Consider the following 25,403-nt stretch of genomic DNA (forward strand, 5'->3'; position numbering starts at 1 on the left):
ATTATTTGTTCAAGTGATATTATTAATGGATTGTATAATATCCATCAGATAAAGTATGAATAGTGTTGAAAGCAAGCAAATTAAGTCATCACAGGCCTTGAAAAGCAATGACTGTGGGCTGCCATGATAGTCTGATTTGTAGGAAATTTAGACTTAAATAGTGGCTCAGACTGAGTTATCCTACTATTATTTTTTGTGTGAAATAAATCTGTGAAACCGACAAAGACCAGCCAAATGTACAAATTTGAACTTCTAATGAATACAATGACATTTAAAATCTCGAAGGTCACCCTCATAACTTTAAAGTCATTCCACTAAAGTCAAAAACAATTTTTAAATATTTGGAGAAAGGACCAAGTGATGTCATTAGTACATATTGGCCAGAGGCAAAGGGTAAAGGGAAAAAGGTAGAGATGTGCCATATTTTATTATAACCTATAATTAATTGTAGGCTTTTCTTATTAAAAGCACTCAACAATCACTTAAAAAATTGTCACCCATAAGGTAGTGTCTTCACATTGCCACACATCTTATATAACTTTAATAACAAATACCGTGTTGAATCATTAAAACATCTTTTCTCATGTATCTGTGTGTGTCTGTGTTTCTCAGAAAAAAGAAATCTACAGAAAAATGATAGCTTTCATTCATATGGCAGCATAATTTGTAACTTCATTACCTCTTTGGATTTTAAAACCCTCCTGTGAAAGTTGATAAGAAGAGTATTATTTTCCCATTGTACAAATGAATAAAGACAGTACGAGACAGGTCCAAAATCACCTGGTATTTGGACTAAAAATCCAGGGCTCTTTCATTGAGCTTTGCTCTCCCTTTGTCTGCCCTTTGGGTGGTAGGAAGGGCAGAAATGTCATCTCCCTTTAAAGAGGAAACTAAAAATGCAATGGCAGAAACAGCAATGACCCCTGATGAGGAAAAGGCTCCTGACAAAATTCTGACTGGTATCTTGATTTAGTAAAAGCACTGCTCAGAGCAAAAGGATCTAAAACTTATACAATGTTTAATTTCCTTGTCAAAATTACAGAATCAGAGAGTTGAACCTGATTCTTTGTGTGTAAGCATAAAATATGAGCTGAGATTAATGCTAAATCATGAGCTGGCATTAAACCATATTACATGTCTACATGCACACACACACACACATATATATAGATAGATATTTTTTTCCAAAGGGGTATTAACAAATCATACACCTTATCTTCAGAATAATACTTAAACACACTGCAAAACAGCATAGACCAAAAATGAGTCACCCAAGCCCCAGGGGTTTGATTTTATGACTGACTTAGGATGGATAATTAAAACAATAATAATTACAGAAATGAATCTGTTCTTTTTGACCAAAAAGACCTATCTGCTAAGAACCAGGTCCAGATCACTTTGACTTACACATGTAAATTTTATAATACCACTACCTTGCCTTGATGTAGTCTTTTAATTTTTCAGCAGGCTTTTCACATGCTAATACACACTGTTATGCTTCTGTTATTTTTAATGAGAAAATCTTCCTCTTCCTGTCTCCAGGCCTCACCTGGTGAAGTCTGTCATTTCCATCATGATCATACACATCTGCTTGGCCAGCACAATGATATCATTGCCGCTGTCGTCCCATTTGGCCACTTCAGCATCCAGCTTGCTTTTCTCTTGGTGGAATATCTCCACCTGCTCAGCTATTTTTGCCTTCTCCTCTTGCGGTAGTTGTGCCATGATGGCCTGTGTGGGTTACAGAAAAAGTGTGACTAATGGTGACAAAGAAGCACAGACAGGAGGGTGACTCTGCCTCCAGTTAATGGCAAAGCCAGACCCTGACAAGGATGATAGGCTGCCCCACCATTCTGGAAAGTACTTTTTCTCCAGCCCCAAGAATGCAAACGCACAGACTGGTAAGGTCCCCACATTCCCTGTCCCTGTTCCAACATACAAAAAAATAAGAGATCCAAAGGTACGTGCACATTGACAGTAACAGAACTTCTTTGTCGCTGTGATGACATATGTTTGTTCAAAAGAATCTATTCCTGACGATTTTTATATTTGGTCTTGGGAAACTTTTACCAGATGAAAGAATGCACCTCTTTCAACACTGAAATCTGTTCAGAAAAAAAGAAAACAGGCCTCTGTTGCTGGGAAGGAAAAGAATTTTAAAGAATATCTGAGCATCCCAAGTGGGGTGGGGAGATGTCCTGTGAGTGTTAATGAAGCCATTCATGGTTAGATGCCAAACAAAACTCCCTTATGCAGGGCACATCAGGGATGGCATACCTATTCCCAGTCCTCCTGTATGGAAATCCTGGGTCGAACATGGCTCCCTGGAGAGCCTATGAGTATGTACAGGGAAGCTGTGATGGGATAAAATTTAGGATTAAGAAGCAAAGGTTGATTTTCAATAGTTGCTAGGTAAGGGAATGTAGAAAAGGAAAAACTACAGTTGATTCTCACTATTCACAGATTTTTTATTTGCAAATTTGCCTACTCTCTAAAATCTATTTGAAATCCCCAAATCAATATTTGTGGTGCTTTCAGACATTCACAGACATATGCAGAGATACCAAAGTTTTGAGTCATCGACAACCATGTTCCCAGATGAGGCCGAACAAGGGTTTCTCTGCTTTCTTGTTTCAGCACTCATACCATAAAGAAGCGTCCTTTCTGCAATCTATTTAGTACCACATTTTCCACATATTTATTGGTGGTTTTTATTGGTGGCACTTTTTATTGGTGGTTTTGCTGTCTAACTTGGCCCCCAATCCTAGTGCTGAAATGCTGTCTTGTATCTCTAAGCACAAAAAGGCTGCGATGCGCCTAATGGAGAAAATGCATGTATTAGATGAACTTCGTTCAGGCATGACTTTTAGTGCTCCCAGCTGTGAGCTCAATGTTCATGAACCAAAACTATCTAATAAGGTATCTAAACAGAAACACTCATTAAACAAGATTACATATTGATGGGTTGAAGGAAATGTTAAGACTAGCAGCTCTCAGGAAGCTAACCCTGCATTTCCCCTAGGAGCAATGATTCCGTAGTTGCTAATTAAGTGTTCATGGTGACTTTACAGAACATAAGGGCCGTGAATAAAGAGAATCAACTGTATTTGTTAGACACTATTTATGTAGCAGGCACTGAATGAAATGTTTGACATCACCTCAATGCATCCTCAAAGGACCATTTACAACCTGCTTCACTGAAAGGACCACGTGGATCAGTGTGTCAGCACTGATATCCCTCTCATTCTGGGATGCACGTATTCTCCAGAAGAGCATGATTTGGGGTACCGACAGCTGTTGCAAAGGACAAGTAAATAGCACAAAAAAACCTTCTTTCTATATTGTAAAGTTCCTCCCAATGTGAGTGAATTGTTCAAAGGAGAGGTAGGTAGCTGGTATCTAATGGAAATATCAGTGGATATAAGCTCAGAAAAACTGGGCTCAACCTGGCTCTGTAACTGACTTGGGTTAAGGCCTCATTGCTACTGTATCACATCCTTAACGTTCTATAATATAAGAATAGTAAACAATTACCTCAAAATGTTATGGTGGACAGAAAATGAAATAATAAATGTAAAATAAAAGTAAGCATGTGTGAGATTATTGTTAACATTATATTATCGTTATTTCTGTATGAGTTTTCTTCTAGCTGCTTCTCTAGCTTATTACTTAGTTGCCATCAAAGAGAAGGGATGGGCTCAGATACTATGTGACTCTCTATAAATAGAAGATTGACATGATTCCTTGAACACAGGCATGTATACTGGGTACTGTACTAAAAGGCTTATGAATGTCAAAAATTTAATCTACTTAATTATTCTACAAGATTAATACTATTATTACCCTTATTTTATTAATGATGATACCAAGATCCAGGGAAGTTAATTAAATTCTGAATATTACACAACTAATGAGCTATAAGAATAGGATTCAAACCCAGGTCAGCTAACACCATACTTAACCATTATGCACAATGGGATCACCATGCAGGACCATGCGGGTTAGACACTGCCCAGTGGTCCCAGCCCAGTGGGGCAAAGATCACTAAAACTCTAGGCTCTGTCCACCAGGCTGAGCATCCTAGACAAGCCTTCATCTGCCCAGGGTAAAGGGGTGCCTTTGTCTGATTTGCATAAAGTGTCCTTGAACCAGCAGCTTCCCAGATGCTACATCTTACTAATAGACAGCCATGTCTATGAAATCCCATTCATGCATGTGTGTGACTTTATACAAATAGCATGTGAGTGTGTGTGTATGATGTATGTATATACTTATGTAGATCAATATGTGTGTGCGTGTGTATACAAAAACTACAATCCATATTTTAAAAGCCAGACTTGTGCAAATACAATAGTTAAAGTATTAAAATACTAATATTTGAAAAATATTTTACAGTACTTTTAAAGATAGCTAATATACAAAAGAGCTTGTTATAAACTCACATATGCAATATCATACTAACTGCAAGGCTGCTAGCTTTTCCAATACCTTTGAGATAGGTTTGGATTTGCAGAAATTTCCTGAAGCATCCCTGTCTGATGTTCTAATGCTGTCTTAGATTCATCTGTCGTCCTCATACAAAATTGATAATCATGTTTTACTTAAACCTCACAAGTCCTAACTAGCATCATTTAAAGCATCCGTTAGATGCTTCTCTGTAAAAGAATCTATAAAACTACCTGACAGACCTCCATACTCTACATTCAATCTCCAGATTCTAGCAATAAACCTGTCATTGTTCCAAAAGGGTTAATTTGTGCATTAAAGGGTGTACACGTGTCTGTCAACTGTATCACTTGAGTTTCACATTGTGCAGTTTAGCATTTGAATGTTAACTCCCTTGCTCTAACTCTCTAATTTCGAGTAATGCCCTACCTCCAACTTCTCTTTGAGCATCCTGAGGGTAGAGTCTCCACATCCTGCACAGTGTAGAAGCTAAATACATATCTCTCGATTGACTGCTTACCCATTTTTCCACTCACTGCATCAACATAGTTTGAGAGAAGTTAACAGAACTGACATACGTTCCATAAGGGCACAATTCCAAAGAAAAACTGGCTCCTTAGAGCAGATTTGTATAAGAAGATGTTATTTTGACTCTAGGTGTTCTCTGCCAGCATAATGCACTTAATGGTGTGTGATTTGGGTGTAAGAGTCGTTATATTTGCCTCTGCTTATATAGCTATCGATGAAGTAAAGTTGTTTCCTAAATATTATTAAAATGCTCTTAGCTTTTAAAAATTCATAATTGACCTTTTCTGAAACTGAAATTTTAAAAAAGGTTATCTATAAACAGTAGATCACAAACTGTGAAATTTGCAAGTTAATCGAATTAAAATTCAACACATGAGTTTTAATTAGGTCTTATCAATGTAACTCAGCAGTTTGAAATGTTAACACATTAAAGCTGTTCTAGCTAGGAAAAAGAAAATTAGAGGCTGGCTACATTCAAATCAAATCGAATGCAAAATATATGACATGCAATTGTTCATTCCCTCAAACTAAGGAAACATGAGAAAAATGATTTTCATGACCAAAGGGAAAGACAACAAATCAGCTTTTCTGTTTGTGTCATGTGATCACCTGGGGCGGTCTGAGATTTTTGGCTGCTTTCTGTGTAGCTAAGCACAGCTGTCCAGATTGTTGATCTGGGACCCCAAGTCAGTGGCATCAGAGACTTGAATTCACAAAGTTTTCTAACCACCCTGTTCCATGCTCCTAGCTTTTCCTTTGAATATCCAACCACTTCTTTGTGATTGTTTTAAACTTTATTTATTAAATGAAAGTGCAAATCACTGACACAAGCCAATGACCACTCAGCCCAGAACCTTTTTCTTCAATCTAAATCTCAAAGAGCTTTTTTCCAATCTCAAAAGGATTATTTTTCCAATCCCAAGATGAAAAATGACTTTTAAAGTCCATGGACCTCCAAACTGATATGTTAGTTTCTTAAACACAGAGCAAGAGTCTTACATTTTAAGGCTTTAAGTACATAAATGTTTATAAATAATGATTTAAAAGGTTAAAATTTAATGTGCCCATTTCTACTCACTTGGTTTTAAAGCAGGATAATAAGCATAAGAAATTAAGGAGTGGGTGACTTTTACCTGTCTCAGGCTGTGAAGTGAATTGGAAAATTGGAAAATTGAGGTCCTTGTCTCATTAATTCAAATTAAAACTTGCACGATGGTCTGAATTATCTAGCTCTTTCAGGTTAAATTATTGGTCAGCCTTCTAATGAATGACTACCTTGTGCTACAAGCATCATCATCATCTTCTTCATTAAACTTAACATTATGTAATAACTCGTGATATATTTCGTCATGCATTTCTCCTAATGACATTATGAAGTAGGATGCTGTATATATATTTTATATATATATATATATATATAATACACACACACACACACACACACACACACACACGAGGAGACGAGGCAGGGACAGGTTAAGAAAATTACCCCAAAGCCGCACAGCTTGGCCAAGTTCATATTTCAAATCAGGTTTGTGTGACTCCAAACAATATATTTCATCATGAAGGTTAAATGCCCAAGAGTTGTTGCTGATCAATTTTAACTATGTCAGCTTGTGAGGAAAGAGTTTATAAGATGTCATGTTTAGGAACAAAGGGCCTGATCATTTCTATATTTCATCAGATCAGGGTATGATTGTTCTCATTCATTCTCTCTCTCTCTCTCTCTCTCTCTCTCTCTCTCTTTCTCATAAAGTATTGTAGACAAGCAGCAGACAGGAACACATAAAGGAAACAAACAGTCACTCTAATTTCAGAATTTGAGAGCAATGTTGGAGTGGGTACTAAATTCTTTTCTCCCACCATAACCTCCTCTTAGATTAATTTACCATTTTCAGAGAAGAATTTCTCTGAATGAGAACACAAAGTAACAGGAGAGAACAGGCTGCTGGAAAGAGCAACTGCCTCTGTCAGAGACAACTTTTGCCTCCTTCACAATTTCGACCAAGTTAACACACTTCTCTGGTCAAAAGTTCGACCATCTGTCATCTCATCAATTCAGTGCACCCTCTTATTTTCAATTTGCAGCCATAATTCTATGTCTCTGATTTGTCATCATATAATTATAGGCTTAAATAGGCTGACTCAATAACTAATGCTGCCTGCTGCAAGTTACTCACACAGACATCATGATAGATCGCAAAGACAAATCAGCAAGTGCTGGATTACAGGGGTACTTTGTTCTTATTATCCTGGCCCATGTTCATCACTCATGCTGAAAAATCTTTTGAAAAAGACTATTATTGTCTTTTCACCCACTGGGTGAAGAAATAATAAATGATGTAGAGAGGTGCCATCTGACTTTCGTTTCCAGCCATCATAAAAGACTTGATGTCTAATGTAATGGAAGTATAATGGGGCTGTATTCTTCCTTGTAAAAAATGAGGCTAATCATGCCATTTTGACAAGATGGTAATTAAAAGATTATAAGATAAAGGTTTTACAATATGCCTTAGTCTTTGAGAAAACAAGTCAATGGATACTTGGGCTGTATCAATACTAAGTTGCAGTCAGTCAATTAAATTGACTTTGAATTGATTAATGTTTGGGTGAATTACTCAAACTTGCCCTTTGTCATTGACATAAAAATGCTGGTTTTAGTTAATTTTGAAGATGACTTGACTTGACTGATGCATTAGTTTAGCGTTATGCCAGCATAAGCTCAGAGGACTCTCAGCTTAACTTCCCTGTTTTCAACATTTTAGGGGGAGGAAATAGAGTCTACAAGGTATTTTTTAAAGTAGGGAGCTTCATACTCTTTTGTGCACTTTTTTACTGTCACCAGCCTGTGATTAGAAGAGATTTCTCTGCCAAAGGATGACAAGTCATCCCTTATTGAGCACTTAATATATGTCAAGTATTTTGCTCATTATTTTAATATATTAAGTAATTAGAACCTCAGAAGAATCTTATCAAACAAGTCTATTATTTACATTTTACAGATGATAGGACTGAAGCTCTGAGAAATTAAGCAGCATGTAACAGCATAGTCCCCACTCTGCTCTTCACAATTCAAAACCAAGTCTGTCTGAAATCAAAGCCAATGCATCTTCAATGCCCTGGCTTTTACTCTCACATTACCCCTATCAATGTCCATATACATCTTCTGTATCATTTAGTTGTTGGATGAGAGTATCAGGAGAAATAAGATTTTAAGTACAAAGACTTTCTTGACTCAACATAAAGCTTAGTCTTTGATTGGCTATTTCCTACTCTTCTTTCACAATTCCTAAGCCAGTGTGAACTTCCTAGGGTTTCTTAACCCTATGCTAAATTACCATCTCTTTGTCATACTTCCTATTCATTTTCTTTTAAGTGAAACTTAACAAAGAAAATTAGAATATCTAATTCTCAGTTATACTATACTTTGATTATTTTTGCCCTATGGAAACTGAGCCTTTAAAGGGAGGAGAATCTTGCCCTCTTGCAATGCCTAGGAATTTTATCTCCTTCCACCTGCCTTGATTACCAACATCTTACCCTCAAGGAGCTCCAGCTAATAAGATTGGTCAGATTCCAGAATCTTCTGTGGAAGACTTGTGTTGGTGGACAATGTCACAGAGTGTTCAAGGGTATTCAAATGTCAGCCAGAGTGGTGATCTTTCTGTTGCTTCTTGCTCCACACCTTAAGCTGGTATGTTTCTCGTGTCTCTGTAATTTCTTTTTCAATCACATGGTAGACAGATCTGGGGCTACTGCCCTGGCCATAGATAGGTATTGGGGGAAGAAACGTTCTCTCTCTACTCTGATGGCCTTGAATGAATTTCAAAATATGTGGTATTGTTTATCAGAGACCCTAAGCCAGAGTATGGAGCAACAATAGGCCCACAAATAACAAAGTAGTACTCTAATTCTCCATTTGTGCTTTCTTTTGTGTGGTTAAGAAGGTTGGAGACTTCAAGCAGAACCATGGTGTCTGTGCCAAAGTAAGATCTGAGCATTCCTGTATCCCCTGGTCACTGAATCATCTAATCATGATCCCCAACCCCCAACAAATCCACCATACACATAAGTTTTGCTGTAATGTGGCTGCTATGTTTTGAGTTATGGAGAGAGAATGGAGTTAGAAGGAATCAGAATCAGTGGTGGTCACTTCCAATGTGTAAAATGTGAATTGCTAGAAACAACCCCAGATGAGGCACAGATTTCTGAGCCATGAACCTCTGGGATTCCAGGTCCCTGGAAATCAGAAATTCCCTCAAACCAATTTGGTGAACACAGCCCCTGTGCACCAAACCAAAGTCCTGGATGCCCACTCACCCGTGCACTCTGCCCTGCAATGAGCTGGTCATCCTCTGTCTGAACACTTGTCCGGCTACGTACATCATAATCTTCTTGCTCAAAGTCTGAATCGTCCTCTAGTTCTTCTGGGGTCTAAAAATACAGAGGAAAAGAGAAAAATCAGCATACAGATCTCCCTCGACTTACAATGGGGTTAAGTCCCAATAAACCCACTGTAAGTTGAAAATATCATGTCAAAAATGCATTCAGTACATTAACCTACAGAACATCATAGCTTAGCCTAACTTACATTAAACGTGCTCAGAACACTTACATTAGCCTACAGTTGTGCAAAATCACCTAACACAAAGCCTCTTTTATAATAAAGTGTGGACTACCTCATGTCATTTATTGAATACTCTATTGAAAGTGAAAAACAGAATGGTTGTCTGGGTACAGAATGATTGGATTGGTTGTGGCTTGGCTAACTGGGAGCTGTGGCCTCTGTGCCTATACAGTAGTAATGGATAACATGATTTAAGTGCCTTCCATATGCCTATCACTTTTCTAAGTGCTTTACATACACTAATTCACACAGCTTTCTTGACAGTCCTATGATGTAGACACGATCTTCTCCATTTCACACATAAGGAAACTGAGATGTGAGAGGATATACCTTGTTCAGAGTCTTCTAGGGCAGGCAGTTTGACTCATGTACTGGAAACTACCATGCCGTGTTAATTCTAAGAGGATAAACACAGGAGGTGGCAAGGACGGTGCAGGAAGGGAAAACAGTGCATTAGTGTGACATTCTGTGCTCTACTGTCTTTAGCCAGAAAGCTGATGGTCACCCACAACCTGCCTCCTGGCACATAGGAGCACCACCTCCCAGGGCTCTGTCTTTCAAAAGGAAGGAACAGATCACAGGCAGCACTGATGATGCAGTTGCCCATTCCCCATCTAAAAGGGCATATTTTAATTAATTTTGCTGGTTTCTTTGGCTACCTCAGTGTAATTAACCAGGTGTGGTTATTGATGAAGTCTTGAGATTGGTCAGACAGGCATAAAATGGGGTCCTTGGTGCCAATATCACATTATGTTTAGTAATTTTCCGAGCTTTAGCATATCCCTCTTGTTTTCCTTCTCTCTCACATCAACCTTATTAATATTTACTCAGTCATCTACAGATGTTCAATATTCTTTCACAGGAATATTAAAAGAAAGAGGTTTTGTTCCCATGTTTTATTAACTCAGGCATGGGTGGGGTGGGCAAACCCTGGTTCACATAACTGGGTGTTTTCACTGTGGACAGAGACAAGAATCTCTGTTCATTTCTCACTCTTCTGGAGTGTGTCAAGGAACAGTTACAGCAAGTTGGTAAATTCTGCTGACAGATGAGATGACAAGATTGTAGGCACTTTTCATCATTAGTTTTTGAAAAGGACAGAGAAAAATAAAATGGAAAACCTCACTCAACAGAAAAAAGGAGAATATGACAGTACCTATAGTAGTGTCCAAACATTGCAGTGATTTGCACATTCAGTAGATGAGTCAATGGCAAATGCAACCTGGCAGCATAAGGCTCATAATGATGAGCTTGTATTCAAGCGGCTACAGCTCAGGAGCCAAAATACAATTTAAAAATGAAAAAATGGCATTATTTCATTTTTTTTAAATGTATAACTGATTCACTTTGCTGTATACCTGAAGCTAACACAACATTGTAAATCAACTATACTCCCATAAAAATTTTAAAAACAATAAAACAAAAATAAAAAAAAAAATAACCTGGATATGGACCCAGGGGACCTGAACATTTGGGGCCTAACTCTGCCGCTGATAGGCTGTGTGTCTTTCACAAGCTACTTAGAGCTTTTCTACCTCCTCACTCATAAAATGGAGATAATAACTGCTACTTGCCCTGCCTGCCTCACAGGATTCTAGGATCAAATATATATGAAAATGCCTGGTAAACAATAAAAGTAAACTAAAATAATAAGTGATAGTGATCATTATTATGCTTAATAATAAAATATACACCTAGCAACAATAGCTACAATCACCATCATCATCATAGCAATCATTTTTTACTAACCATTATGGGTCAGGCATTCAGCTAAACGATTTAATACTTACAATGACCTAATGAAATAAATTTAATCCCCATTTTATAGATGTACAAACAGGTTCAGAGTTGTTAGGTAAATTTTCCAAGGCACCACACCTAGCAAGTCGAGGGTTCCAGTGCTTTTAACCATCACAAATACCACCAGACAAATGGATGAGATTAAAATATTTTCTTGTGCCTAAACCGTGCAGCAAACGCATCCAAGCCACCCATATACATAGTTCTGTGCATGTGAAGTTTCCTAATTTCATGTAATTGTGTCTCCTATCCATGCTGTTATTTTTTTTTAACTTATTCATTTTGAGTGTTAATTTCTGACTGGTCAAGGACCTCCACAAATTAAAGGAGACATGGAAAAATATTGATGGCCTGCAAATGGGCCAGAGATAATTAGACTTGTATCATTAGATAGTGTCATAGGGTAAAAGGAATAGAAAAAATATGCAATTCACTGGACTGGAGGCTGGAGAGTGAAGGTCAAACCTCTCAATTCTGTCCTTATGTGCTCTCAGGGAAGGCCTTTTTATAAAAATAAAGAACCACTTTGACCTACCCTTGGTTCCATGGTTCTACTAATAAAGTATTTGGCCTGTAAAATATCTCCCTTTTAAGAGTCTATCCGATTAATGTGTGCATATTACAGAAGCCCAAGTATATCATGTGACTTTTCCAGGGTCACACCACATGTCAGCTGCAATACAAGATCAATCTACCTGCCTCAGTTTCCCAATCAAATGCTCAGTCTTCTCTACAACAGCTTCTGTAAAGAAGCAAAATGAGAAAAAACTGAATAATTTACAGTCATTTCACCAGGACATGTGAAAAATGTAGTAAGGACAATTTAAATGAACAGCTCAAATGTAAATGTGTTTCATTGGGAGCAGAAAGATGACACAATTTGGCAACTGCAACAGGAGAGTTTGGGGGATGCATGAAGAAGGATTTCCCAACAGATCTCCAATCACTGGAATGGATTGGGAGTTAGAAAGCAGAATTAAAGATTTCCTAAAGCCAGTATAGAACAAAATCTCCCTCATCAGGACTGATTGGCCACTGGCATCTCTATTCTGTATTACTCAGGAGGCTTCCTAACTTAGCTCCTTTTTTCTGCCCTTACACCACACTTCCTATTCTCACCAGTATAGCCAGGATGTTCCACTTAAGCTCTAACTCAGATCATGTTTTTGTCCTGCTCAGAAAACTTCAGTGGCTCCCATCTCTCATTCAATGGGGTTCTTAGGCCACATATGCCGTTCTGTCTGCCTGGAACACACTTCCCCTAATACTCTTTTTTTTTTTTTTTTTGCGGTACGAGGGCCTCTCACTGTTGTGGCCTCTCCCGTTGTGGAGCACAGGCTCCGGACGCGCAGGCTCAGCGGACATGGCTCACGGGCCCAGCCGCTCTGCGGCATGTGGGATCTTCCCAGACCGGGGCACGAACCCGTGTCCCCTGCATCGGCAGGTGGACTCTCAACCACTGCGCCACCAGGGAAGCCCCCTAATACTCTTATGGCTTGTTTCCTCCTCCTTCTCCAAGTATCTTTCCAAATGTCACCCAGTGGCTACCCTTCATAAAACCCACACCCATCCTGTGCTCTATCTCCTTTATACTGCCTTGGTTTTCACATTAACTAGTATGTTATATCTACTTGTTTGTTCTCTGTCTCCCACCAAAGGAATATAAATTCTTTGAGGATCGGAACCTTTGTTATTTTGTTCATCTCTGTATTCAGGGCACTTCCAACAATAGGACATCTAGTAAGAATTCAACAAATGAATTAAGTCATTAAATGAATGAATGACTAAGAGCCAATTACCAAAAATTAAAAAAAATCATACTAAATTATTTTTAATTGAGTTAAGAAAACAAAACTAGGAATGTTATGGGACCATGTTGATAACAGCAATCTATTATAGGTAAATCAGTTTTGTCACATAAGTTGTTTCTAAGGTCTCTTCAATGCTTTATTTTCTAGCTATGACAAATATTCTGACTCCAGTCTTTGCAATTTTGATAATATTGCTGACTAATTTAACAAATTCTATCTCATTGATTGTATGAAGATAAATTTCATCCAGAAGTTTGAGGAAGGGAAATATTTCTTGGGAACATACTAAGGCCAGGTCTATACTAGTACTTTATAGCTGCAGTAATATTTGTCCCCATTTACAGATAAGGAAACTGAGGCGTAGAGAAGGAAATTAGCATGCCAACCACCCCAAAATAGTTAAGCCATAGGTTCCCAAACTTTATGGCTTCAAACATTGTCTCAGGGGCTTCCCTGGTGGCGCAGTGGTTGAGAGTCCACCTGCCGATGCAGGGGACACGGGTTCGTGCCCCGGTTCGGGAAGACCCCACATGCCGTGGAGCGGCTCGGCCCGTGAGCCATGGCCGCTGAGCCTGCGCGTCCGGAGCCTGTGCTCCGCAACGGGAGAGGCCACAACGGTGAGAGGCCAGCGTACCGCAAAAAAAAAAAAAACAAAAAAAAACAAAAAACATTGTCTCAGTAATTTTTTCATGGTGTCTCTAGGCTAAGAAACAAAAGAAAACTAATGGTTCTGCTTCTTAAGCAGTTAGATCATAAAAATGGATTAAGTTGATTGGCCCTAACAATTTAGTGCCTGTTGCACATTGCATTACTTCTCAAACCTTGGAATACAGTTGAACGTCCATTGAGCTTGTTTTTTATCACAGCAACCACCAGAAACCCTGCATCACAAATACATGATAGGATCAATATATGATCAAAAGGAATGTACCAATCTAATGTTTAAACTGTGAGCCACCTTCAGCTACTATGTCACACAGTATGTGAGAGATGTTTATGTGTTTCCCTTGACATTTTAAAATATCTTGCAATGCTCCAGGGCATCTTCATGGCCATTTTGGGAGGTGTGAAGTTAAGCTATAGAATCTTATCTGAACCCTGTCCTAAGCCCTATTGTTTCTCTTCCCTGCTTTCAAAAGTTTCATATGCAACCAAATTAATGGGTTCCAATTACAAAAGTTCAATGTACAGATATCATTTTTTGTCGTGGTCATTCTATGAGAAGCAACTACTGTTTTGTTGAATACAGATATTCTGACACCAAGATATTACCACCTTCTATGCTACTTTAATTTCCAATATTAAATGTTTAACTCCTTGTGTCTTAAATATACACTTGTTCCTCCTTATTTGCAGATTCTTTATTCGTGAATTTGCCTGCTCACCAAAGTTTCTCACAATCCCTAAATTAATACTTTTGTAGTTATTCACAAGCGTGTGTGTGCAATGTGGCAAAAACTTTGAGTCACCCAACGTGCAAATTTCCAGCTGAGGTCATACAGCACAATGTTCTGCTTTCTTATTTCAGCTCTTGTGCTGTAAACAAGTATCCTTTTTGCAGTCTATTTAGTGCCACATTTTTGCATTTTTGTGCTTTTCGTTATTTCCCTGCTTAAAATGGCTTTCAAGTGTATGTGCTGAGGTGCTGTTTAGCATTCCTAAGTGCAAGAAGGTTGTGATGCACCTTCCAGAGAAAATGCATTGGTTAGATAAGCTTCCTTCAGGTGTGAGTTATAGTGTGGTTGGCCATGAGTTCAACGTTCATGTATCAACAATATATATTAAATAAAGTGTCTTTAAACAAAAACATAAAACAATCTAATATATTGAGCAGTTGATGAAATTGTGACCAGAGACTCACAGGAACCTAACCCTGAATTCCCCCTAGAAGTAGTGTTTCAGTATTCTTTAATTCAGGGTTCACTGAATGTAGCTACTGCAAATAATGAGAATCAAATATATGGTGGTGTGCCAGATTTGTCTATCCATTTTTTAAACTACCATATTAGGGTAATCAGAAAACTCCTATGTAGCTGATAGATCACCAAAGACAAGCCTTGGCAAGAAGCAAACAAAAAACTGTTTTATGGAACAGAGGGAGAGTTGACCTGCTCCCAAAGAGAAGTAGGAACCTGAAAGGTGAGGTTGGAAACAGGAAGGACAAGCTTTGTATGCTTCAGAGGGCTGCCTGGAGCTGGCCTGGAGTGCCTACATACTAACGTCACCATTAAATATGTATTGATTGCTGAGAGGCAAGGTGATGGAGAATTTGACCTTTCAAGGTCCTTTCTGCATTTATTTTTGGGAAAAAATTCTTATTTTTCCAAAGCATAATCAATACTTTGAGAGGAAGGAGGCATGGCCAGGTTTGCTGAGAAAGAGCTCTACTTACTTGTCTTACTGTCTTTCTGCCTGACTTAGTGTCATGATTTTCTTTTTTTTTTTTTTTTTTTTTTTTGCGGTACGTGGGCTTCTCACTGTTGTGGCCTCTCTCGTTGCGGAGCACAGGCTCCAGACGCGCAGGATGAGCAGCCATGGCTCACGGGCCCAGCCGCTCTGCGGCATGTGGGATCTTCCCGGACCGGGGCACGAACCCGTGTCCCCTGCATCGGCAGGCGGACTCTCAACCACTGCGCCACCAGGGAAGCCCATGATTTTCTTTTTAAGCAGACCTAACCATCATACACAGAAAGCAAACCAAGAATTTAAGTACAAAATGAAGCCATTCCGGTGCTGAAAGGAGAATGATTTTTAAAATGACAATTTGTACATACTGTACATTTCTCCCTTCCTAAGTTTTAAGTGGTGTTAAATCCATCTGATCAAATCACTTAAAATGTCAAGATGGAGGAATGACACTTCATGTAACAAAGATATGGCATTTTTATCAAAAATTATGGTTTATTACAGCTCATGAATGAATAAATGAATGATGGCTATAAACTTCCTCAGCCTCCCAGATGAATGGTTGTCACAAAAATGTGATGGCTAACAAAGCAGAAAAATGGCAAAAGAGGGAATATGTCTTGAGAATTATAGTGGAATTTAGTGCCAAATGCTTTGAAAACATAACTCTCATAGTCTATTACTTTATTTCACAAGTTAGTATATAACGGGAAAAATGATATAATTTGTTACAGGCTTAAAACGCTGACTATCCTTCCTTTACTTCTCCTCCAGCTCTCATACCTTTTCTCTCTGTCAGTTTTCCATCTGCATAGTTATCTCTTTTTCTTTCCCCCAACACACACAGTATTAAGCACTGTGCCAGACAATGCAACACAGTGACGGGAAAATAAAAAATACAGTCTTTGCTTTCAAAACTTTCAGTCTAAAGAAGGTAATAGACATTAAAAGAAATAGTGTAACGATTATGATCACAAGCAGAAAGAGTTATAGGCAGCTAAAGAATAGGGTCAGTATTTTTGAGGGAGAAAATTTAGGGAAAGAAGATTTGAGCCAGCTCTTGAAAGATGGTAAGAGTTTGACAGATCTAAAATGCGGGAAGTTAGAACAGGAAATATATTTGACAGTCTCCAAAGTCCAAAGTTGAACTCCACATTGTTATGTATAACTAGTATTGTCTGGTACAACTTATGCAATGTGTAGGTGTGTATTATAGAGAGAGAACAATAAATCACAGATACTTCTTCAAGTATTGAGGAACCACACACAGAAAATAAATTGATTGTTACTGTGTTTAAGGGGATGTCGGTTTAGATGCTCAGTGGTCACCCTGAGAGAAAGTGTTTCAAGATGCACTCAGCAGTTAACTCATGGTTTCACTGAGCAGCCTCAGAGACAGCTATGGAGGCTGAAGATGGAGATACAGTCTAGGGCTGCCTCATCCAAAATGATGGCCACAATCTACATGGAGCTATCAAACACTTAAAATGTGGCCAGTGCCACATGCTGAAAAGCTAGTTTTGGATACCTTTGAGTAAATAAAATATGTTATTAAAATTAGTTCATCTGTTTCTTTTTGCTTTATTGACACATCTACTAAGAAATGAAAAATTACAAATGTGCCTCACATTATATTTCCATTGGACAGCTGGCTTTTAAGACTAGCACCACAGGTGCATCTTCTCTGCCTCAATCTTAATACCCACAAATATATCTGTGTCATCAATTATGCTTTTGAACATGTATTTAAGTTTACTAAGAAAGAGTTCTGTGGCTAAGAAAAGTGTTTGAAACCTACTGTGCCAAATTGTTGATAAGGCAAGGAGAAAAAATAGTCTCAACTCATGATGAAATATTGTGCAGCAGTTAAATGGGATGAGGTAAGCTATGTGTCTTCATAGAGATAGAGTTGGGTGAACAAAGCAAGTTGCAAATAACACTTATATGAGTTTTAAAATCTGCTGTATTATGTTTTCTAGTATGTGTCTATATATAATTACTTAGACAATGGTTTGGAAGGCTCACACCTACCTGACATCAAAAGACTGAGGATGGGAAGATAGTAGGGTAGGTGATAGGGGAGGTTTGCTGAAAGATTATTTAGCCTTATTTATAATGTCTTAATTATTTGTTACAAGAAGAAGGTAGCTCTGTATCGCTTTATTGTCATTATCAATATCATTATTATTATCATTATCACTAATACTACTAAGCTGGGTGATCTTCATTTCTTTCCATTGCATGGCTTTCTGATTCTAATGGGAAATAGTGTTAGCAATAGGGAATGGAAGGGGCACCCCTAAGTTGGTATCAAATTTAGGCAACAATGTGTGTAAGAAGTAGGCAGGACATCACCCTTCAGAATATTCAGTGCTGATCTAGGCTTGTTGGGATCACTCATCCCTTTATAAGTAAAAAGTCCCCATTGTCTGACTAGATGAGGAGCTAAACAGCTTACCAAGTTAAACTAAATAATTAAAAAAACAAAGAGTAAATTATTTGGGGCCCCTACTAGAAGTTCCATTCAGCTCCGAGCTACAGAGACCTCACATACCCTGATCATCAGCACAGCCTTTCTGATGTCCCGAACACCGTCGTATACCAGGCGAGAAGCATCGATGAACTCATTCTCTTCAAATGGTTGAGGGACGTTGGCACTCAGGGCTTCAATGGCAACCTCCACTTGTTCAGCAAAGCGTGGCATCACTGTGTTAAACAAAGTGAAAAGCAGTGGATTAGACAATCTTTCTTTCATGCTCCCTTGTTTCAGCCCTTAGGGAAGATGGCAGGCTCTGGGTATCCCAACATTTCAATGAAGCTGGGTGCCTGCCTGTCCATTTTAGAGTGGATCCAATTTAGTGATCTTTGTGCCACTTACCTTCAGCAAGGAAAGCAAACCGTTACTCCTTGAATGGCGATGGTATGCAACAGAGCAAGTTTTTGAAACCTGCCTAAGGTAGTGTGGAATAGTGTATGTGAGTCCAGGTTTCATGTTATCCTGAGCTGAGTTCCAATTCTGCTAGTTCCTAGCTGTGAAACCTTGGCCACATTTTCTTAACTCTTCTAAATCTGTTCCTTTGTATATAAAATATGATAGTAAGCTCTTACCTTGGGGTTCAATGCGATAACGCATACAAATGCACTGGATGACATCTGGCCTTTAGAAAGCCTCAATAAATATGGACCTAACATTAAATGCTAAAGTCATAGCTGGTTGAATAGCAGACTTTAATCTATGTTGTTGCATAGTAAAATGTAAATGAAATGATCCAATCCATTCCACTTCTGTCTGGAATGCAGGTCTTGAGACACTGGAGGTGGGGAGATGGCTGTGGAGGGAGGCTTGTGCAAAGACTGTGTAAGAGGGGAGATGGAACACCCAGAATATTCCATCAGAAAGGCTATGAAAAGAGACCAGTGGACTCAAAGATAATTTGATTTTTTTCCATTTTCCCAGAACTTTGTTGATGTGCAAGAGGATACATATGAACATTTTAAAATGTGGGCACCTCTTTCCTTAAATAAGGACAAATACATACACACTGGAAGTTTGTGGAAAGTAAACTTAGTGGCTACTTAAAAAATGCTGCTCATTCACTGATTCTCAAAAATTATAATTCAATTTTTTTCAGCTGTTATCTTGTAACAATCAATTCATATGGCAAAGGAAAGCCAAAAGCACAATTCTTTTTATTTACAAGGACAATAAAATAGAAACGTCATTCATCTATTTCCATTTCTGAATTTTCAGGTCTGATTCATCGTTATACTCATTTTCAAAGTCTGTGGATACTTTAACATCCATTCTAATCCCTAGTGGGAGAAACTCTGCTAAATTACTTTACTCTCCAGGGTCAGAGTATTCAAGATAAAACATTCCTTAAAAAATGTATTTCTACTAGGAAAAGTCAAATGTTATTTTTTAAAAAAAGGAGGGTAAGAGAAAAACAGAGTAACCACTCTTTCAACAGAAATTATCAAAACCAAAGCATGGCAAGGGGTGAATTTCCTTCTGTGAGTAAATTGCTATGAATGGTTCTCTATACTACTTGAATTTTTCAATTGGGCCTTTGAACTGCTTTTATATGAAAGGAATTTGGAAGACGTTGAGAATATTGCTACAAATATGAATCAAATGAAAATATATTTCTAAAACCCACCACAGTAAACTAAGACCATTTCAGCTATACACTTGTGGTGGGAATCAACTGTTTTACATTTCTAAATAATCTAGATAATTGAAACTGATCTCCTTAAGCTTGAAAACATTTTTGCATGTGTCATTTTCACATGAGTATCTTTCTTAAATGAAATTACAAATTCCTTTCCTTTCCTAAACTCAAAATTCTAAATAATATTCATTCCATTTGATATCTAAGCCGCCATAATGACCATCAACAATTTTACAGATGTATATGACAGTATCTGTAGCACTTAGCTGCACAAATTTTTGTCCCTTTTTTATAACTGATAAATGACTGGTACTCCTCCATGTATGTAAGATAAATACTTTTACAAATCAATAAGGAAAAAATAGAAAAATAGACAAAAGTTTAGAAAAGGCAATTCACGAAAAGGAAATCCCATATTATTGATAAATACATAAGATGCTTGACTTCACTAATGAGTGGAAAAATTACAATGTAAATAATAAGATACCTCATACCTGTTGGAGGATGAGCAAACAAATTAAAACTTAAAATATCCATCTTATTGAGCATGTGGAAAAAAAGGGAAACCTTCTACTATAGATGGAATGAAAAATGGGAACATATCATTTTGGCAAATGCAATCTAGTAAAATGATGCTTTCCAGAGCCAGTCAGTGAGTTGCGAAATTAGCTAGGGCATAGCCAAATGCTGACTTCTGAGGAGATACTGATTAGGGGACTGAGTACACTGGGGGCACAGGAATGTCTTTGTGTCTCTAGAGTTACAGTTGTTTATTGTTACGTTGAATATTCCAAGAGTTAATAATAACAAGAGTTACGTTAAACCTGAGGATAATAACTGCTTGAAGGGAGCTCTTTCAACTGACTCTAACCCAGACCTATTCTGAGTCTTCTAACTCAGGCGGGAACCACTGTGATCTGTGCACCCCAGGTTCACAGACTATATATATGGATGGGACAAAATGAACTTAAGGGTGTAAATCAGGAAATAGCCAGTATATTAAATCGAGTAAGTCCTGAGGTCTAAGCGTTTACTGGAAACAGAAAGCTAAAAAGATATGTCATTTGTGAGAAATTTTAAAATGCACAAGAATACTGTGCATAATTTAAACATATACTCATTTTTATTACACATGTTCTGAAAAGATGTATGTAACCTTAAGTTATAGTGGTTACCTTTGAGAGCAGAAGGAGAGGCATAGAATTAGGTAGAGGTCTTAAGGAGGCCTCAGGTGTATCTTATTTTTGAAATAAATAATAATGTGAATCAGATATTGCCAAATAATATTTGTTATACCTTGGGGTACAAGCTGAGTGTCAGTTACATGAGTCTCTGTTCCTTTTGTATTTTTGGATCTTTTCAAAATTCAAATTTAAAAAGAGAGCAACATAATACCCTGAAGGCTTTATTTCTCCTTATAGGATAAGGCTCTGAAAAAATAAAGTTCTAGCTCATGGCCCAAACATAATAGAATCCAATTTGATCCATAGTATTAAGTGAGGAAGACCCTCAGAAATGTTGATTGTGATCAAATGCTTAATATTCCACTAAGACCCACGAGCTGGAAAACTGAGTCGATTAGTCCCTATCCACTAGACCCTCCCAGTGAAAACCGTTGATGAAGTCCAAAAGGGAAAGTGGGGTTGTGTTGCTTTGTTTTATTTGTTCAAGGTCACCCCGAGGAAGAGCTGGGGAAGAGGAAAATGCAGGAATTGACATGCTCTCTTTCTCCACTCTGCACTGATTCTCTCAAGGAAGAGAGAAGAAAGCTAAACTCTAAAGGGACCATTCTCATAAGGGATGCTCTGGGGCCCAAAACATACCCAGTACTACTCTGAAACACCAAGTTTGGCAGAGGGCATTCTGTTTGCTCCAGCATGGAATACAGGATCTCTCTTGGGAGATTTAGGAGGTGCAGTTTTTGAAGGAACAACAGTGTTGTGGATGTGGCATTGTCGGAAGAGGCAGAAAGAAGAGATTGGAAGAGAAAATACCATCAATTTTCCAAGGAGGAAAAATGGTAGAGGAAGTGGTGTGGAATCCTTACTTTTCAAATAGGGGCTCAAAGGGCAGTTTAGCATTAATATTCCAATGACCTTATTTTACTCCTCAAGCTGATAAAACCTAGAACTTGAACACATTCCATTTGATATTTATTTATTGTAACTGACAAGACATCCATTTCTCTTACCACAAGTCAGTGTTTTTCTGGGTCTGACCCTTAAGGAGATTTTCTTCCATGCTCTGTTCCTAAGTGCATTCAATACTTATTTATTTAGTGCTTGGTCAACTGCTAAAACTCTTTAACCAACATACCTTTGCTCTCCACATTGGTGCTCTCTTTCCTGTTTTAGTTTTATCCTCTCTGGTTTTTAAAGTGATAAGACAGAAAAACAAAAGTTTATAGAACAATGATCCATCCTGACAGAACCTAAGATGTTAGTTTAATTATGAATTCTTCCAACACTTTAATAGGGCTTGAAAAATGAAATACCCTCAAAGTAATACTGAGATAGAAACAGTCTCAAAGTACTTCAGATATGATGCTGATTCTACCTCCCCCTAATTAGGACAAAACACAGCATTGCCTTTGTGATTCACACATTGTATATTAACAGAATTTCTGATATAGGATTATATAAATAGATTTCCTTCTACTTTACGAATTACATCCAAAAATGTAGACACCACTTTACTGTTATTTATTAGAAATCCTGGATTGCTCTTAATAGCTTATGTCCTGAAGGGGTGATCAAAGTTGGAAATAAACTTTTAAATTCTCACTGTACTTTTGTATGCAGAGTGCACACTAGGCCACAGAATGATGATATTCCAGGAGTAATGAAATCAGAGTTAAGTATGCATATAAAAATCAAGGTCGCCTATTCTAGTGTTGATCAAGATCCTAAAACAGAGGTGAGGAAGATCTGCACTGAATCCTCCTGAGAGACTTCAGAGGTGAAATTTTAGAGCACAGGGTGAGTCAGTAAAATGAAAAAAACATTGTGCTAAAGATGCAAATAGGACTTCCGACAGCCATAAGAACCGAATCCAAGGTTAAATAGAGGCAGTAGAAATGACTAGCCAACCAACTCCATTGCCTCTGAGTAACCACCTGAAAGGTCAATGCCCTGCTGTAAATGTTCCAATGACTTCTTTTAATATAGAGAGGACTATAAAATCTCTTTATCAAGATATAAACACAAACATCTGACACCTGACTATAATTCCTATCTGTCTCTGTCTCCCCACTTATTCCTACACATATTCAAATGTTCCAATTAGACTGAATTACTTCTATGTCTTCAAATATGACAGAGACACACCATGTCATACCATGTCCATGATCAATTTATTCTCTCCTACTAAAATGTACTTCTTTCTTTGCCCCTGGTGAATACCTCCTCAATCTTCAACAACCAGTTTAGAATTGACTGCCATTGTGAAGCCTTCCTTAATCCCAAGGCACTCCAAATTTGGCCATTCTCTACAATTTTATAACATCCTAATTATGCCTGTACTATTATAGTCCTTAGTACACTATATGAGGATTGTCTGCCATTTCTGTATGTCAGCTGTTTCCCACAGGAGTCACTTTTAGGTAGAGACCATCTCTTCTTCATTCATTGCATCTTAAGCCCTTATTATGCTTCTGGCACAGCTATATCCAGCTGGGAGTCGGATGGGAAGTGAAAGAATGGGAAGTAAGAAGGAAATAATTTGTCACCAAGTATTTCAGGGACAAAATGAGCAGTATCACATTCAACATACTAAGTCGCTCTCTTTCTGCCCATCATTTCATATTAGTTCAGTAATTTTATTAAAGAGTTTCATGAGTCATTAACCAAGTTATTAGTGGGCATTCTAGTTTTGGTCTCAAGAGACCTTTCAAAGACCCGAGCTCAGAATCCTTTCAGGACCACTTGAGTAGAAGCTTCACCACTGAGCATGGAGAAAGATTTATTATTGTATACTTGACTAGTTGACCAAAGCCAAACTAGCATATCTGCATGCATAGGGGTCATCCAATTGTGGTGGTGCAGTCAACCAACATGCTTTCTTGAGAGTGTTCCTTACACAAATTTTATTACTGAGGATAAAAAAGAAAAAATAGACAAGGCCTCTGTTCTAGAGAAAGAACCAGTCTAATAAGTGTTAATATAAAATAGAAAAATAAGAATGAGAACATTTGGAAATAATCTAAAAAGAGAATAAAATATTAGGACCAGGATAGAATTGTGGCCAATTCCAGTACAAGAATCAGGATAACCACACCCTCTCCATTACAAATAGATATGATGCTTCCATTTTAACAGTTGAAGTTAGGCAGAGAATTAGGTGTTAATCAGAGTAACTGGAGCCAGAAAGTATTAATTTGGGGAGACTCTGTGGGGGCAACTCTAGTATCCCCCTACATCAGGGAAATACTACTTGATGATGTTTCTGTAGGTAATGGATTCTTTCCTATAAATGGTTTCTATCAGACATTTCTAAGCAATTTTATTCAAACAGCTCCCAATTAGATGTCAGGTTAAGAGAAGAGAATATAAAGGAGAGAATGATGTAAACCATCATTCAGGCCTAAATTTGGCCAGAAGAAAATCTGACTGGCATTTACAAGACTCTGTGTGTACCTTGATAGTTCAGCACATCCATGAAGCATCATCAATTAAAAAGGAGCCTGTTTGAGTCTGAAGCTCCAAGTCTTACTAGTGTACAAGTAGGAACTAACACAAACTGAAGCTGTAACACATTTGTTGCTTTGGTAACACTCAAAAATTATGGAAGACAAACCATAGCCACTGGTCATTGTTTCATATTGATTCAGTAACTTTAGTAAAGAACTTCATGACCTATAATTAAGTCATTAGAGGATGTTCTAGGGTCCCCCCATCCCAAACAGGGACCTTTCAAAATCTTGAGCTCAGAATTCTTTTTAGAGCTGCTTATGTTTCTACCTATTGGACAAGAAATAATCAAGTGGATCTATAAGTCTACCTCATGAACAAAGGCTATTTCATAACTGTATGTAATTTATAGACCCATGCACTCCCAGTAGATGTAGAGGCTTTCCTACAAGTACAAGGGTGGCCATAATCTTGTTGAAACACTTGGCTAGCATTTCTTGCATTATCCAGACCTTTACTTCTTGATTTTGCACACTCGCTCTAATACTGGTTATGATTTTCATCACCACTCAGCTTCTTCTGAGATTGAAGTTTGAATCTCTGATACTAAGTCAAATGAAATGTTCCCTAGTAATGTCACTAGATTCTTTCTTCTGTTTGACATGTACACTGTTACCTTTGAATTATGTACTAGCTTTGTCTTGTTTCTCTGTACAATTTCTCAAATCTGTCCTTCTCTGCTCCAACTCTCCTCCCCAATCACCTTGTGCCAATCTTGGCTTTTATTTCCTCACTATCTAGATCTGTTCTTACCCTCTCCCCTCCTGGCCAGATACTGCATAGCTCTATCTAGACACAATGGAAGGCACTGCACGAAGAAATAGGTACATTATGGCAGAAGTTAAACATGTCCCTGTTAAATCCATGTTGTGGGATCTGTTCATATGTCTTAATATTCTATCCTAATTATGCTAGTCATCACCCT

General features: G+C 37.9%; 1 protein-coding gene across 1 annotated transcript in view; it reads right to left on the reverse strand.

Annotated features, from left to right (window-relative positions):
* The window catches only part of CTNNA2 (catenin alpha 2), a 1,031,201-nt gene that overhangs the window by 62,516 nt on the left and 943,282 nt on the right, over positions 1–25,403 (reverse strand). The window contains exons 12-14 of the mRNA XM_089922913.1: positions 18,173–18,324; positions 9,295–9,408; positions 1,550–1,731 (exon numbers count right to left, since the gene is read on the reverse strand). Coding sequence (XP_089779039.1) covers positions 1,550–1,731; positions 9,295–9,408; positions 18,173–18,324 — 448 coding nt within the window. The remainder of the gene's footprint in view (positions 1–1,549; positions 1,732–9,294; positions 9,409–18,172; positions 18,325–25,403) is intronic.

Source organism: Delphinapterus leucas, chromosome 13, assembly GCF_059928025.1.
Source record: "Delphinapterus leucas isolate spDelLeu-1000000601 "Yukka" chromosome 13, BTC_Dleu_Yukka2, whole genome shotgun sequence".
Classification (NCBI taxonomy): domain Eukaryota; kingdom Metazoa; phylum Chordata; class Mammalia; order Artiodactyla; family Monodontidae; genus Delphinapterus; species Delphinapterus leucas.